The 15,914-nt window shown below is 43.9% G+C and overlaps 2 protein-coding genes across 3 annotated transcripts in view; one reads left to right on the plus strand and one right to left on the minus strand.

Moving 5' to 3' along the window:
* Nucleotides 1-4,565, minus strand: part of NAA15 (N-alpha-acetyltransferase 15, NatA auxiliary subunit) — a 32,481-nt gene extending 27,916 nt beyond the window's left edge. The window contains exon 1 of the mRNA XM_081876109.1: nucleotides 4,303-4,565. Coding sequence (XP_081732235.1) covers nucleotides 4,303-4,356 — 54 coding nt within the window. The 5' untranslated portion in view covers nucleotides 4,357-4,565. The remainder of the gene's footprint in view (nucleotides 1-4,302) is intronic.
* A 138-nt stretch (nucleotides 4,566-4,703) lies between these two features.
* Nucleotides 4,704-13,871, plus strand: NDUFC1 (NADH:ubiquinone oxidoreductase subunit C1). Of its 2 annotated transcripts, none has more exons than XM_081876159.1 (5): nucleotides 4,704-4,859; nucleotides 8,408-8,645; nucleotides 11,055-11,158; nucleotides 11,988-12,072; nucleotides 13,656-13,871. In XM_081876159.1, exons 1-4 carry the CDS (start codon nucleotides 4,719-4,721, stop codon nucleotides 12,051-12,053), a joined length of 549 nt encoding a protein of 182 aa, XP_081732285.1. In that variant the 5' UTR covers nucleotides 4,704-4,718; the 3' UTR covers nucleotides 12,054-12,072; nucleotides 13,656-13,871. The 2 variants fall into 2 exon arrangements, with proteins under 2 accessions (XP_081732285.1, XP_081732286.1); XM_081876160.1 differs by having other exon boundaries at nucleotides 4,753-4,859; nucleotides 8,551-8,645.
* Nucleotides 13,872-15,914: the final 2,043 nt, after the last annotated feature.

Consider the following 15,914-nt stretch of genomic DNA (forward strand, 5'->3'; position numbering starts at 1 on the left):
CTTGCAGTAGGCATATAATCATGCATCCACAGTGACACCGATAAAGGATTTATGCAAAATCAGTGGAAAGCTATGCAGGAGTTTATTTGTGTAGTTTTGTATCTTGATGACAAAGTTTTTAGAGAAAAACTGAAAAGAGAAATACTGTATCCTGAAGGCCAAATGTCTCAATCATTCTTTCCAAAGTTTTCCAATCACAATAAGTTTTCATTGGCCAGGTTCACATGTAATGCTAAATCACAGTTCAGTTAAACAATGAAGCCTTAAAATCATATCCACCACCCTTTCTTCAGAACAGCTTCAAGGATATTAGAAGCTTCTGCTTTAGACTAACCACAGTTTAGTTTATCTCTTAACCAAAGCTAATCTCAACTATGGTTTGTGGAAACAGAGCAGAAAGAAAGCAGGAGTCTTCCATCTCCTCTAGAGAGGCAGACGGAAGTTGCTAAAGATTATTAATCAGTTTGTAAGCTGCAGAACAGCCTCTTCAGCTTCTGAATGTGTAAGGCAACCCTACCAATGCCCACACAGTCTCTTCTTACACTGGAAATTCTCCAGAGGATGCTAACTGGTGATATGCTACTTTAGAAGTGATATCTGATGGCAAGGAATTATAACTGAGATTTGAGGCTTGGTTTAATTAATGATACATAAATGGTATGATACAGAGCTCTAAAAGCAATAAGGCTTCTTAAACTACAGATGACCCAAAGGTGAAATTCCTATACAATCCTTACTTATCTATGGGAAATGAATAGTTAGTATCTAGTTAACTTATCACCATTCAAGCAGGTAAGTTTAGAGAGACCCCAAATACCAGAGTTTTCATTTAAGATTTAAAAAATTGAAAATATGCCTACCAAAATAAAATTATGAGGACACTAGGGGGATATTTGCCTTTCCTATTAAAGGTCACCCACCTGCCTTATGTTTCTACCATTGGCCTGGTTCACACATCATGGTAAGCCACAGTCTGAAACAAACTTTGGTTTACTGTGAATGAGCCATTGGCATATGCCTCACTCCTCCCTTTGCTGAGCTGAAAGGCAATAAACCACAACTCTGTTTTAGGTTTATGTGCAAACAAGAGCTTGTGATTTATTTCTCCTCAAACCATGGCTTCTTCTCATGGAGTGTTTTGAGAAACAGAAACTAAAGTAGTGCTGTGCCTTCCTTCCCCCCCCAACTGGCAAAAGGCAGAGTTAGGCAGGTGCAATTTAAGAAACTTGTTTAAACACACTGCACATTTACAGTAAGTCATAGTTTATTTCTAACTATGGCTTACTGTGACACGCAAATGGGGACATGTATAAAATTTCCAAAGCTAACACGGCCCTTTTTATTTTGTAAATAGCCTGCATACTTTTCAAAACCCATTTAAACCTTCATTAGTAATCTGCAGTGGGCCCTGCTAGACCACTTTACCTTTGCTTTAATGCCTACTCGTGGCAATAGCAAGTGCATCTCAACACGCATGCATGTGAAATATGCAGTGCTTACCTTATGAAAATATGAAGTGGTAAAGATTACACATACCAAGCATACATGCTATGGGGTGTGTGCTGATCATATTTAGGTATGCCAAAGGTTTGGAGGTGGGGTAAGCATACTATGCCACACATCCCACACACACAGCATGCTCCACTTTCTAGCAGACCACTTGGATTGGCTAACATCAGTTTCTTGAAACTGAGCACACATGCATTTTCATCCCAGTTGTTAACTACACATTGCACTGATAAAAGAAAGTCCTAGAAAGCAAAGCTACAGGTTCAGTAATCTAGATGGGAAAAAGCAACTGGCATTAGCTGGCTGTAAACTGGAATGGTGGCAACTGTTCTAAAGATGTAGCTGCATAGCTGCATTTATTTGATTTGCCATGCATCTGAAAACCTCAGCATAAGAAACTAGTCAAGTTTAGCACTTTCTGAGGATAACAACTAATCTGGGTGAGTCCCTTAAATGTGCTTGATAAAAGCATTTTACAGACCTGTTCATTTGCATAACAGTGTTAAAATGTACACAAGCAAGCTGGGGCAAGCAAGGAACATTGAATTAAATTCCTCATCTTATGCTGAACTGGTTGTTCCAAAAGCATGCGTCCAATTGCAACAATGAAGCAATAATCACTCCATGCTTTACTATGGCTCAAAGCCCCATGTTAGTCATGGTAATGTCTAGGTTCTACGCTTCAGGAGTACTTGACCTCATTACTGAAATTAAGCAGGTGCGGATCTGGATCGGTGCCTGAAAAGAAACCACTGGAAGCACTCAAACTAAGCCACTCTAAACAATTCAGAGAAGAGTAGGATAAAAACAAATAAATAAAATTGCTACTTTGTATACGTATAACATATTAAGTACTGTCATACCTCTCGTTACGTTTGGTTCAGGATACGTCTTTTCAGGTTGCGTCCCTCAGTGACCCAGAAGTACTGGAAAGGGTTCCTTCTGGATTTCGTCACTCACACATGTGCAGACGCTCAAAATGACGTCACACGCAGGTGTAGAAGCAGCGAATCACGACCCATGCAGACGCGCATTGCGTTCTGCTCATGTTGCGAGCGGGGCTCCGGAACAGATCCCATTCGCAACCAGAGGTATTCCATTAAAGTTTTCACCTGCATAACTTATGAGATCACATAGATAACACAATCCTTTTCCTTATCAGTTTTCATGTTGTCCATAATATAATTGTACCCCAATTACTTTCAGTGAGGCTATAGTGTGCTACTCATGCAAGTCTGCAGGCTCAGCAACCACAGAATTTGAACACTACAATACTCTGGACACAATCTAGCACATGTTCAACTGTATTCTGCCCTAGTCAATGGGACTTAAAACACTCATCAATGGCTAGATTGCACCTTGTATTATTTACAATTATCATTTTAATACCAAGGCCTTATAACTACTTGGGAACAATTCAATATTTCTTTTTCCTAAGTTGTTTCTTGAGCACAGATTGTTCCACAGAAACACGTTTGTAAGGGTATTATTAATAGACAATCAAATAATTTATGAATGCAAAGCATACCAGATAACCAACCAACACATTGATTAACATTCTCAAGAAAGAAATCCATTTGCTTCTAAGTTTTAATAGATAAAATGTAGGGCACCCTTAACTACAGTTTCTTAATAAACAATGTTTTCAGTTGCCCACTTCACCAGTTGTTTCAATTAAGAGTATAATCCTAATCTCACTTGCCTGAGAGTAAGCCCCAATGAATTTAATAGAATTTATATCTGAACAGACATTAGTATTGCACTGTAAAGTAACTGATCTGTAAAAGATTGGTGGAGGTATTCCCCCCCCTTTACTTACTGATTTAATAAAAGGATTAAAAAGGCTAGAAGAACTATACAAATCAGCTTTATTTTATTTTAGAATTGTAGTATGGACTACATTATTATGACAACTTGGCTTAGCATCCTATGTATCCTTAAATGAATACAATGAGACTTACTTCAAAGTAGCCCTTAGTAGGATTGTTTCTGCCTACCACTACTTCGTTGCATGCACATTCTAACTCTGCACTTTTTAAAGTACACAAACACACAGGATTATTTTCAGTGGCGTGTGGCACAACTGAGTCCCTTAAGCCTATTCTACATTAGGAGGCATGAACTAGCAGAGCGCGCACGAGCTGCTGCTCCCTCCCTGTTCGTCACCGGTCTATTCTCAACCCTCTTAAAGGAGCGTGCAGTTCCCCGGGAATCTGAAGTCGATCGCCTAGAGACGCTGCGCGGATCACTTTTCAGAAGCACCGCGCGCTCAGGAGGGCAAGGGCAGAACAAAACCTTAGCGCGCGTCCCAAGTTGGAGAAACTCTCCCCAACTTAAATGATAAACGCTGCCTTTCCAGCTTCCCCGCAAATCCGCTGGATAAAGGCCCCTTCCCAGCCGCGCGCCTTTCCTCCCCCACCCACCACGGCCGCCAATGCTATTTTTAGGACACCCTGCGGGCGCACGAGACCCCCGCCCCCGCCGCCCCCCAGCCAAGAATGTCTTCCCGGCCGCGCCTGGAGCGGGGGATGCCCGGCGCGTTCCACGGGCGGCTCTGGAACGAGGAATCCCTCCAGCTCCAGGGGGCACCTGTCAGCGGCGCCCGGCGCGGGGGGCACCGGGGCCCGGCCTCTCGCAAGGGGGCCGAGCCAGAGGCGGGCAGGCAGGCGGCCTGGGGCAACGCCGCCGGGGCCCACTTCCGAGGGGCAGCGAGCGAGGCGCCGCCGCCTCCCAAGCCCGTGAGGGAAGGAGCCGGGCGGCCTTTCTCCGCTTGTCCCCCCCACCCCGACTCACCAAGATGCGCTTGAACAGCGCGTTCTCCTTCGGCGGGAGGCTCACGGACGGCATCGTCTCCGCCGCTGCTGCCGCCACCACCGCCGCCGCCCTTCTTGCCGCTACCGGGCCGGTGAACCAGCTCCCTCCTCCTGCCGAGGCTTGATCGCTGCTGCCGCTGCTTCCGCCGCCGCCGCCGCCACCTCCCGGGAGGGACTGCCCGCCAGGCCGCCGCGGCTACCAGCAGCAGCAGCAGCACCGCCGTCGCCTGTTGCTGCTGCTGCTCCTCCTCCTCCTCCTCCTGGCGCTTCCTCCCCAAGCGGCCTCCGCAGCCGCCGTGCCCGCGCCCACTTTACCCCTGGCCCCGCAGCGAGCCCGAGGCGGCGGGCGGTTCACGTGGTTAACTGAACAGGCCGGAGAGAGGAGGCGCCGCCAAAATGGCCGCCGCCGAGGGCTTCCCCAGCCGGGTCACCGAGCCCCGCGCGCATGCGCCACGACCCCGTCCGCCGCCGCCACCACCTCCTCTGCCTCACGTCTTCGCCCTCTTTTCTCTATGTAGGCTTAATAGCCCCTACAAGGTAAGTTGAGAAATGAGAGCACTCTCCCGCTGGGAACTGTTGGAGGAGTGCGCCTGCGCGGGCTGGGGGGGGGGTGCGGGCGCGTGAGCGGGATGCTTACTAAGCTGGCCAGTCGCGTGCAGCTCAGCAGGTAGGTGAGCGCAGGAGCGCAGCAGCCCGGGGCTGGTGTCCTGCAGCCACTTAGCTGAGAACTCGGCAGGACTTACTGTCAGAGGACGTCCCCCATGAGCTTCTCCATAGACATGGGTAGTAGTGAATTGTTCAACAGGGGCGAAGGGAATGGTCTCCAGAGTGGCGCGAGGCAGATTTTTGGGCACCACTACAGAAATCCGAATACCTGCTGGCATAGTATTAGTCGAAAAATCCACAGTGGCAGTAATTGTATAGTCATCTAAACTTTTATCACTTGTTTTACTTTGGTGGTGGTCTTACATTTACATGGTGGTTTTACATTTACATTTAATTTACATGGTGGTGGTTGTAACCCAAGGGGGTTTCTTTATAAACAAAAATACTCTACATTTATTCTTATAAACCACTATACTGTACATTTATTTTGTTTGTGTTGACTTTAAGTACGTTTGGAAGTGGTTTGGAAATATTGTATCCAAAAAGCTGTGCCTTGTAACTTTGGCTTTGTGTATCAGCCCATTAAAATCAAAATAGTCACAAGGGTTGTAATGTTGTTGACATCATCACACTATGATTGAGATTCCTGAGTTGGACTAGATGACCCTCGGGATCCCTTCCGTTTCTACAACTCTATGGTTCTATGATTCTATGAAATAAATACAGTGGTGCCTCGCAAGACGAAATTAATTCGTTCCGCAAGTCTCTTCGTCTTGCGAGTTTTTCGTCTTGCGATGCACGGTTTTCCATAGGAATGCATTGAAAATCAATTAATGCGTTCCTATGGAAACCGCCTTCCCCCGACCTCTTCTGGCGGGCGGCATTTTAAAATCGCCCGGGACAGCGACTTCTCTGCTGTCCAGGCGATTTAAAAGCCCCTGGGAAGGCAAGCAGGGGGGACAAAGACTTTTGCCCCCCGCCTGCCTTCAGAAGAGGTCCAGGACAGGCTTCGCGGCCCCGCCGCCCGGCTTCGGGACATCGTTCCGATGCCAGGCGGCGGGGGGAGGCTTTCTCGCCCCGCCGCCCGGCATCGGGACGATGCCCCGAAGCCGGGCGGCGGGGGGAGGCGTTCCTGCCCCGCCGCCCGGCATCGGGACGATGCCCCGAAGCCGGGCGGCGGGGGGAGGCTTTCCCGCCCCGAAGCCGGGCGGCGGGGGGAGGCGTTCCTGCCCCGCCGCCCGGCTTCGGGACATCGTTCCGATGCCAGGCGGCGGGGGGAGGCTTTCTCGCCCCGCCGCCCAGCATCGGGACGATGCCCCGAAGCCGGGCGGCGGGGGGAGGCGTTCCTGCCCCGCCGCCCGGCATCGGGACGATGCCCCGAAGCCGGGCGGCGGGAGGAGGCGTTCCCGCCTCGCCGCCCGGCATCGGGGCATCCTTCCGAAGCCCGGCGGCGGGAGGAGGTGTCCCCGCCCCGCCGCCAGGCTTTGGAGGAGGTCCGAGGACAGCGGGGAAGACGAGCTGCGCTTCCCCACTGTCCCGGAGATTTCCCTATGGGCTGTCGTCTTGCGAAGCAAGCCCATAGGGAAATTCGTCTTGCGAAGCGCCTCCAAAACGGAAAACCCTTTCGTCTAGCGGGTTTTCCGTCTTGCGAGGCGTTCGTCTTGCGGGGCACCACTGTATCATTCACGATCTATACTCTATATAATTATATTTGTTTCTGCACTAAGTGCCAATTTTCATGTTCATCCAGGATATGCTACACAAATGAAAACCACAATGGCAAGCTTAATGTTAGGATTAAATTATGCTTAACACAAGGAGAACAAAGTCCCATAGAGTCCACTGCCCTGTTTCCACCAGTAGCCAGCCCAGATGCTTCTGGGAAGTCCTGAAAACTTATGGTACATCAAAAGCTTTGAACACAAGGAACTGTACTTCTACTGTAAACACTTCTAGAATATTATTTAAGACATTATAATCAAGGATGAGGTATCAGTAGCCCTTCAGATGTTACCGGACTCCAACTCCGCCCACTAGTATGTTCAGTGGTCAGAGGTAATGGGTATTGTAGTTCAGCAACATCTGGAGATCCTCAGATTCCTCCTCCTCTTATATTTTTTGAAAATATAGTAATGAGTTCTGCATCCTGGAGAAAAGTTGCCCCAAGTTGCTAAATACAAGGAAGGTCCACAGCTGTAGACCCTTAGAGGTATAAAGACTTGAAGATTTTGTGTAGCTGTTAATGTTAAAAGCCGTTTGATGTTTAATCCCCTTTTGAAGCCATCTTCACATCCTGTGGCAGTGAATTCCATAACTTAATTATGTGTTGCTGTACACTTCTTTTCTTTCTTACCTCTGTCTGCTTACTTCCTCTTTTGTCATCCCTGCAAGAGCCAAGTTCTGTTTCCACACCTACACACGCTTGATGGACCTCTTGCAATGTTAAACTCAACGCACTGGAAGAACCAGTTTGTGATATTGCCTTCCTGCAACAATGGCAATGCCTCATTAGCCTTTGGCACATTATTACAATTATTAAGAAACAGTAAATTGGTCTGAGGATGACAGACAATTTTCAGATTGCAAGGAACCGCCTTTTCATAGACATGAAACTTTGCATGTACCGCTGACAAATGGCTTTTCCGTCTTTGCTGTTTAATTAGAAATTAAGTGTGGCCAATGTTATTCAGTGTAAGTGCTATTGTGGGGCTTTTTCCAAGGATAAATGTGCATATAATGGCATGTAGCCTTGCAGCGCAACCCTGTACATGTTCAGTCAGAGTTCCCACTGAGTTCAATGGGGGCTTATTGCCAGGCAAGTGTGCATAATACAGCATAAATAGCAATAGCACTCCAGGCAATTGGACTGTCTCAGACTGCAATCCTGTACGTGCCTACCTGAGAGTAAGTCCCATTGAACTTCTAAGTAGACCTGTATGGGTTACACTCTTAAGGTATGAAGCACAACAGTAAGCTCTAAGACAGTAATACTGAAAGTGGGCTGTTGAGTACCCTCATGTCAGTTGCAGTACTTTCCAAAACTTCTGACAGAAACATTCATCTTTAGCGGGTTTCAGTGGAAGTATTGTATATTTGAGATATGGACTACTTGTCTGCATAGTCTACTCTACATCACTTGTTCTGAAACAATCACCTATTAAAGTTCATAACCTATTGTACAATTTTCCTTCTGTCGAAATTCTTACAAGTGGCCGATTGGTACAGCCTTCCTGCTGTTAATTACAATATCCTACATAAGAAATGCCATGATAAAGGCAGAATAATATCTACTTTTATTTATGAAAATTCTAACGTGAGCATGCTGCTTCCGCAGTGTGTGTTCTAAAGTCACGGAAACACAAAACCACGGAGGGTTTTTTTATGCTCTACTATCTCCTCACAACTCTCATGACTGATTGATGTAAAGGCAGTTTCATAGCTGCTGAGCCAGCGTCTGGCTTAATACTGTATGTTTATAGGGGAGAGCGTTCCGAAGCAGCCACTACCTACGGCCATGTGACCAGGAGGGGGCGCCCTCCCTGCCTGAGTCCTCTCCTTCCGGATCAGTTAAGAAGCCCCGCCCCTGGCGCTGTTTGATTGGCGTGTTCACACTGTCGCTCAGGGAACCTACGTGGAGGAGGAGGAAGCAAAACAACATGGCGGCGCCCTTGCAGGTTGCGCGGAGGTTTTTGCGGTTATCAGGAAACCCAATCCGAGGTGAGTCACGGGGGCCCCAGTGGACCTCCCTCTCTTTTCCTAACCTGGGCGGGACAGAGGAATGAGCTATTTCCCCACCTGCCCTTCCTCAGTAGCACCCTCGTTGAATGAACGTGGGAACGCTTCATCCGAGTCTCCTACGTGTAACTTTCAGGGTCTGCTGGTTTTTCCTGCCCCATCTGCTTCTCACTCTCCATTCTTTGCTGTGAGTTTGGATGCCCTGGGCCTTTCGTGCCCAAACTGCTAGGGGCGCCCCATAGCGGCGGGCTAGAGCATCGCCTTGCGTCATCGGCTATATCGCTGTGCGGGAATGAGAAGGGTTGCCGGGGCTGCTGTGGATGAGCAGAATGGACATCAGTTACCCTTTTCCTTCCGTAAACTTTCACACCCTGCCCAATTTTCCGTTTCTTAAAAGCTCCTTGTAAGAAGCTTGTATGTTATTTCTTTAGTAGCTGGTTCAATTCACGCATTGTTTCATTTTACAGTACTCTTTTTTTCTGACTCCCGAAAGTCTCATTCGAAGAGTAGAACTGAAAAAGATTTATGTCAGAGATCCTAGAGCAGTGGTTCCCACCTTTTTTTTTTTTTTTCGGCCATGCCCCATCTAAGCATCTCTAAAATCCTGATCCCCCCCACATAATTTTTCTTATTCAAAAAACGAACTCCTATTCACGTGAAGGAAGCCTAAAAGGCCATTAAGTGTTTATAACTCATTCTCGAATTGCCCCCCCCCCTAAAAATCAAATTGCCTCCCTGTGGGGCATGTGCCCCACTTTGGGAACCATGGTCCTAGAGAGTCGGCATAGGGCAGAGTGGGTAGATTGGGATCTACTGGTAGATGTCTGGGGGACCTGCAGTATTTGACAAGTCTTTCTACCTGTCAACTGTCTTAAAAATGGTAATAGCAAAACACTTTTTGCATCTAAACTAGGCGGCTAAAATTAAGGCAGCTAACCAGGAGCAGACTTCTGTGTGAAAGGACTCTTAGCTCAGTTTAGTTCTCTTACTGAAAACAAATTCCTAACCTCGGAATGTGCTCAAGTGGCACTCTTTTGTAACTCTATAGATACAACATTTGTTTCTGGCTGTATTTGGTATGTATTTGGGTTCCAGTAAACAAAGAAAGTGTATCTGACCTGTCTGAAATCTTCTGATCTCTGAAGTAACTAATGATACAGCAGTAGCAGAGGCTGTTGGGAGTGTTGTCCAAAACAGCTGGAAAGCACCAGGTTGGAGAAGGCTGGGCTAGATGGTCTGATGCTAAAAAGCAGTTCTTGTGTGTTGCATTTGCATGTGCTATTTCTTGGTATCAAAATGAACTCAGTTCTTTACCTCTCTTCTCTGATAATTAGACAGCCATTTAAAAATACAATAAACTATCTTAGTCACATCTTCCCTGCACCTGCTCCCAAATACCATGGACCATTTTTACTCTCATCTTCTCTAATCCTCTCCATGGATTCTTCTTCCTTGCCATGTTTACTTTTCCTCTAGATTATGATTTGTGTGGAGATAAGAAGTGAAACAAAGCATGTATTGGTGCTTTGTCTATAAAAGAACTTAAAGCTTAAAAAAAAATCTTTTCAGGGTTTGGGTGAATTAAGTGGGAACAAAGTAGCATAATACAATAGTACCTCGAGTTAAATACTTAATTCGTTCCGGAGGTCTGTTCTTAACCTGAAGCACCACTTTAGTTAATGGGGCCTCCTGCTGCCGCTGCGCCGCCAGAGCACGATTTCTGTTCTCATCCTGAAGCAAAGTTCTTAACCCGAGGTACTATTTCTGAGTTAGCAGAGTCTGTAACCTGAAGCGTATGTAACCCGAGGTACCACTGTACTGAAACTGTAAGAATAGCAGTAGATTGGTTTTGAAAACATAGTCTAGGTTAGAATGAAAAATAATTTTCGCAAGCAAGCCACAACGAAGGAGTCAAAAAGAACAGTGACTTGGTCTATATTGACTGAAACAGAGACATTAGGGAACAACTAGAGTTGTCTCCTGAAATACAGAATATTAAAATATCAGCACTTAATACTGTCTCTTTCGTTTGCCCTGATATTGCTAAAAGAACCCTTTCCTATTATCTGTTCCATCCCCATTAGACAAAATCCATTCTAAAAACCCTGTTATGTATTCTTTCCTTTAACACAAAATATTACCACATTGCTGTGCTATTCTTTACAAATATAAATTCATATAGTAACTGCTATGTCAATTCATCATATGGAATGAACATTTCCAATTTGTACAGTTTCTGCCACTGTTCTTATAAGTCAAGGTGATCAATGACTGACTGAAGAATTATTCCAACAGAATGCAGTGAAAGCCCCTTTTCATAAGTAAACTGCTCGCTCTCTCCTCCAAAATTTCATCTCAGAACTAACATGTTTCTAAACTCCTTTATTTCAGAACCATCTCGTTCTGCATTCAGGGCACAGCCTGATGATATAAGCAGACCAAACTGGGTTAAAGTTGGCCTGAGTTTTGGTGCCTCAGTAGCAATATGGGTGCTGGTAAGAATTACACTGTGGATGTGATTAGCAGTGTTTTCCAAGTAACTTCCTTAGTCAGTTACTTTTGTCAATAAAGGAAATGTGATAATAAATTATGCTTAGTTTGGGTCCACTAATTACTAATAATTTGAAAAATTACAGTTCCACATTCAAGGCACATTGTTGATTGGCTTGGTTTGCACATATACCAAGTCATTGTTTGTTTAACAAATCACAAGTTAACCACAAGTTGTTCCATGAATGATCAGTCAAACCATTACTTTTTTCTTCTAAAGTTTGGTTTGTTTTCCAGCTATTCTTGTTTGGTGAGTGGCCAGGCAAACCATAGTGCTGAAATCTCAAGCCATAATTAAAACAAGATGAGTGTTATTAACCAATAAATCATGTCTTCAGATCTTGTTTTCTTGGCAAACTAGTTAAACCTGGGCAAGGTTCGCACAGTAATCATAAGCCATAGTTTAATAAAGTGTGGTTTAGCTTTATGATGTGCAAATTAGACCACTAAGTGTTTATATGAGTGGAAATGCATTATTTAGCAGCATTTCAAAGTATCAGAATGAGTAAACTGTTCTTGCTACAGCTTTACAAATTGGAAACTAAAATTTACACCCACTCAGCCTCCAGAAGGTTCCCCACAAAAGAATGTATTCTTCCAGCTGAAAAAGGTTGCCTACCCCTGCAATAATAAATATTTAATTTTGAATGTATAATTAATCAAATGGTTTCAGATCAGCCCTTAACACTGATCACTTAATGCCTGTCCACCCTAAAATAATCATTTTGACTCTGCGTGTCTCATGCTCTTAAACCATGTGTATTTATTTTTTAGCTCCTAAAGCAGCATAATGAACATCAAGCAGAATATGAAAGGCGAAAAGCAGAGAGAGGTTCATAATGGAGGTGCTAAAATTATGGTGAGATCTGAATAAAGCTATAAACCTCACTTTTTTCTGGAAATGGTTGCTCTTGTTTATATAATAATCCAACTTGTAAGATTGTTGCCTGTAATGAACAGAGATCACAAATGTTGCAGTTTTGTCATTAATACTCTATTGCTGTTTTCTTCAGTTTTTTAATGTCCTAGTTGACTCGTTTCTTTAAAAGTATTACATTTCTACTATATTTCAAAATAAGTGCCTTGGTCTGCTTATTGTGTTGCTGTTTTTAAGTTAAGTGATCTGTCCAAGTTACTTCTTATGGTGCCAACTAATGGCTGACTTCCCCATCTGCCCTGCACTCTTCAGTTCCACATCCAAGACTTTGTCCTTACAGTAAAATATAATGACTGCATTCCAACATAATGGTAAACCATGCTAATGGTTTATAATTATGAAAATGAGCCTAGGGAAGCCTCAGGCTCCTCTACTCTTCCTTTCACCCTTCTTTGTCATGTGAGATGGAGGAGTTTGGAAGCTTTCACTTCTGATTTTGGTTAATCACAGCTTAGCGATATGTCTAAACCATGGCAAATTGTGGTTAGTTGAAGCAGACCAGTTTTAAACCACGGGGTATGAACCTGGCTTGATTCAATTAACCATAGTTAAGATTAACCATGTTTCAGGATTTTCTAACCTATGATTAGTCAAAATTATAAGTCAAAGCTAGATTTTGCCAACTGTGCCTGTGGGAGAACACATGAGCCTGAGGCTCACCTGGGCTCATTCTTATAATAAAAAGTAATTGCGTATCATTATATCCAAATGTAGGCTACATTATATTCTCAATTGTTGCTAAGAGCTCCTGTTTCCCATTGTTTTAAATAACAGGACAGTAGGAGAAGACAGAAAGTGAGTCTCTTCTTCATTGTATTATTAGCAGCCATGCAGCTGCTAATTATAGATGTGTAAATATGTATTCTTGGCCTTGTCTTCTGTCATCTCCCACTAAAGAGCAGAAAGCAGGACAACTATGATGATTGCTGCACCTTTGGGAGATGCAAATGATTGATTTTGTGATACGGTTTGCATTCTGCAAATTCTCAAACACATTGCTATTTTCATTAAAGATTGCCTACTGGACATTCACATAGCACAGTCCCTGTGCAGTACTCTGCTGACAGCATGGAATGGATGGAGGCATAGCATGCTGCTCAGTTCAGCATTACACTGTTTCTATAGCAAACTCATTAATCCTGGTATTTGTCCATTGTTTCCCTATTAGTATGTTCCTGGCTTTTAAACTGGAGTAATCACATTCTACTTTAGCAGCTTGTGATTATTTAACAGACTAAATATTGATTAAAATACTGTTTATCTGATTAACTATCATCAGTCACTTAGTCACATTAGGCACTTAATTATTAGTTTTCTGTGACAAAAGAGACAGACCAAGAGTACAAAGAGTACTCAGGCAGGGTTAGGCAATCACTTTCCCCATTGTTAATTTTGCATCAAAATCCGTTAGACTGTCATGTTTCCTGACTTTGAAAATACCCTGTGGGCCATGTAAAGACTGCACCTGTACATAGTATGGCTTAATTACCTCCTCTCTTTTCTAGGTTGAAGATGGTCTCCATAGAAACTGTTACAGCCAATGCATAGTCTACAAGGATATTTTTGTGTTAGTAGATAACCCATTGGTTGTTGGATTAACTCCAAACTAATTCTGATTTTCCTGAAATAAAGCAAAGAAAGCATGGAAGGTGGTTGAAATCTCTATGCTTCACATGGTTGCTTCTAAAGGCTATAAATAAAATATATCCCATCAGAAAAAAGTTTCTGACCCTATTTTGTATAGAAAAATAATGTATGACAGTGCAGTCTTGTATGTTGAACTCAGTAGGACTTTGTCTCACAGGTGTGTAGGATTGCAACATGATTTACTGAGTTCACTTGTGCATATTAGCATTTGTAGTTCTTCTCAGCATTTTTGTTCATTAATAGCAACTCTAATTATTATTTATTTACTATCAAAACTTAGAGGCTACTGCCACTGTAGCTATGGTTTAATTGCAGATCATATGAGAAGATGCTGCTGCTGTGTTTACATTGTTTACTTTGAGTAACAGTGCAGTAATAAACTGCACTGTTTACTTGGAGTAACAGTGCAGCATAAGGAGAATATATGGGATATACTGGAATTTGGTTCAACTCTTCAGCTTTGCATAATTTAAGTTTCCCTGTTCATTTCTTGTCAACCGCAATGAGACTCCTCTGTATAACAATCTTATGAGGGTATTCCTAAATATTTCCTCAACATGTAATACTTTCACAGCAAGTGGATGATTAATTATCCCTTAGATAATCCACACTACTCTTTCATATTCTCAAGAGTTGTTTCTAGAATTAGAGTGGATTCTTGAATTAAGTTATATTTCAAGGTTGATTCACCTACAGCATTTTTCTGCGCCTCTTCTTTTCAAGCTGAAGATAATTGGCTGTGTCACACTATTATATTTTCAAAGACTGCAAGGCTTCCTTTTCTTTATTTGTCCTTTGTTAGGTTATTTTTAAAAATATTTTGCTTCCCATTGATCCCAAGGGGAGAGAAAATAAGTATTCCAGCTCTAGGGTAGGAATACTTTCCCACTCACTCTGTTCTGAAGGCATGTCAGTTCTAGCAGACGGGGATCCATAGCATTCTGTGTCCACCAGAACCTCCCCAGAGACCATAAGATTGCAGCCTTAGTCACATTATTCAGTCATAACTTCATTTATATTCATTAATCTGCAACATTGTGTGTGGCTTCTTGTACATGTCATACCATCCTGTAGAAGCTATGCAAAACAATCTTATGGCAAAATTAAATCCTGCTGAGTTAATTGAGGCCCAGATTACCATACATAGGATGGCAACTGAATGCAAGCACTCAATACTTTTAAGAATCTATTTTGATTCATTTGAAGGTTTCCTATAAGGTTTATAGGCACATGTTATTTTACAGGCATTTAGCAGAATTTTTTGCAATGTTTTTTGTTCTCATCCCATTTCCTACTTCTTGTAGTATGTCTGTTCAAATTCTATATTTTTGAGTGTGAAAAAATCATAAATAAGAGATGCTTTCGTATATTAAAGTAAGAGAATTATTATAAATAATAAAATTATTTATTTATACTCCACATTTTCCCCCTGATGGGACTTGAGGCCACTTAGATAAAAATAAGAACCACTAAAAACATAGATAAAACAACAAGCCTCTGAAGAAGTGGAGGGAACGAAAGCCAACTAAATAAAAAATGTCATTATGTGAAATGTGTTTCTTTTATAGCTCATTTGGAAACTGGAGAAATGGTTGTGGGTTCTACCCTCACCATTCTACTGACTGGCAACAACAGAATACCGTATTTTTCGCTGCATAAGACACACTTTTTTCCTCTTAAAAATCTAAGGGGAAATGTCTGTGCGTCTTATGGAGCGAATGTGTGGTCCCTGGGGCTGGCAGGGGGGAACCTGGGCTTCCCCTGTCAGCCCCGACCTGCTCTTTGGGGCTGGCGGTGGGGGAAGCCCGGCTTTCCCCCACCGCCAGCCCCGACAAGCTCCTGAGCAGCTCTGGGGTAGCCTGCGAAGCCTCCGCAGGGCAGCAGGGAGCCTTCATCCCGCTGCCCTGGGGAGGCTTTGCACGGCTATCCCTGGCCTTTGCGGGAGGTGGGGGAAGGGACAGAGCGAGGCTCTCTCACTCCCCCCCACCTCCCACAAAAGCCGCCTTATGGAGCGAAAAATACGGTACAGTGGTACCTCGGGTTAAGTACTTAATTCGTTCCGGAGGTCCATACTTAACCTGAAACTGTTCTTAACCTGAAGCACCACTTTAGCTAAT

This window comes from Podarcis erhardii (genome assembly GCF_964252035.2).
Source record: "Podarcis erhardii genome assembly, chromosome: 9".
NCBI lineage: Eukaryota > Metazoa > Chordata > Lepidosauria > Squamata > Lacertidae > Podarcis > Podarcis erhardii.

Coding starts and splice junctions, on each gene's coding strand:
- NDUFC1 (XM_081876159.1), top strand. CDS start 4,719: ATGGCCGCCGCCGAGGGCTTCCCCAGCCGGGTCACCGAGCCCCGCGCG. Junction 8,646..11,054: donor ATCAGGAAACCCAATCCGAG/GTGAGTCACGGG, acceptor CCTTTATTTCAG/AACCATCTCGTTCTGCATTC. Junction 11,159..11,987: donor CAGTAGCAATATGGGTGCTG/GTAAGAATTACA, acceptor TTTATTTTTTAG/CTCCTAAAGCAGCATAATGA.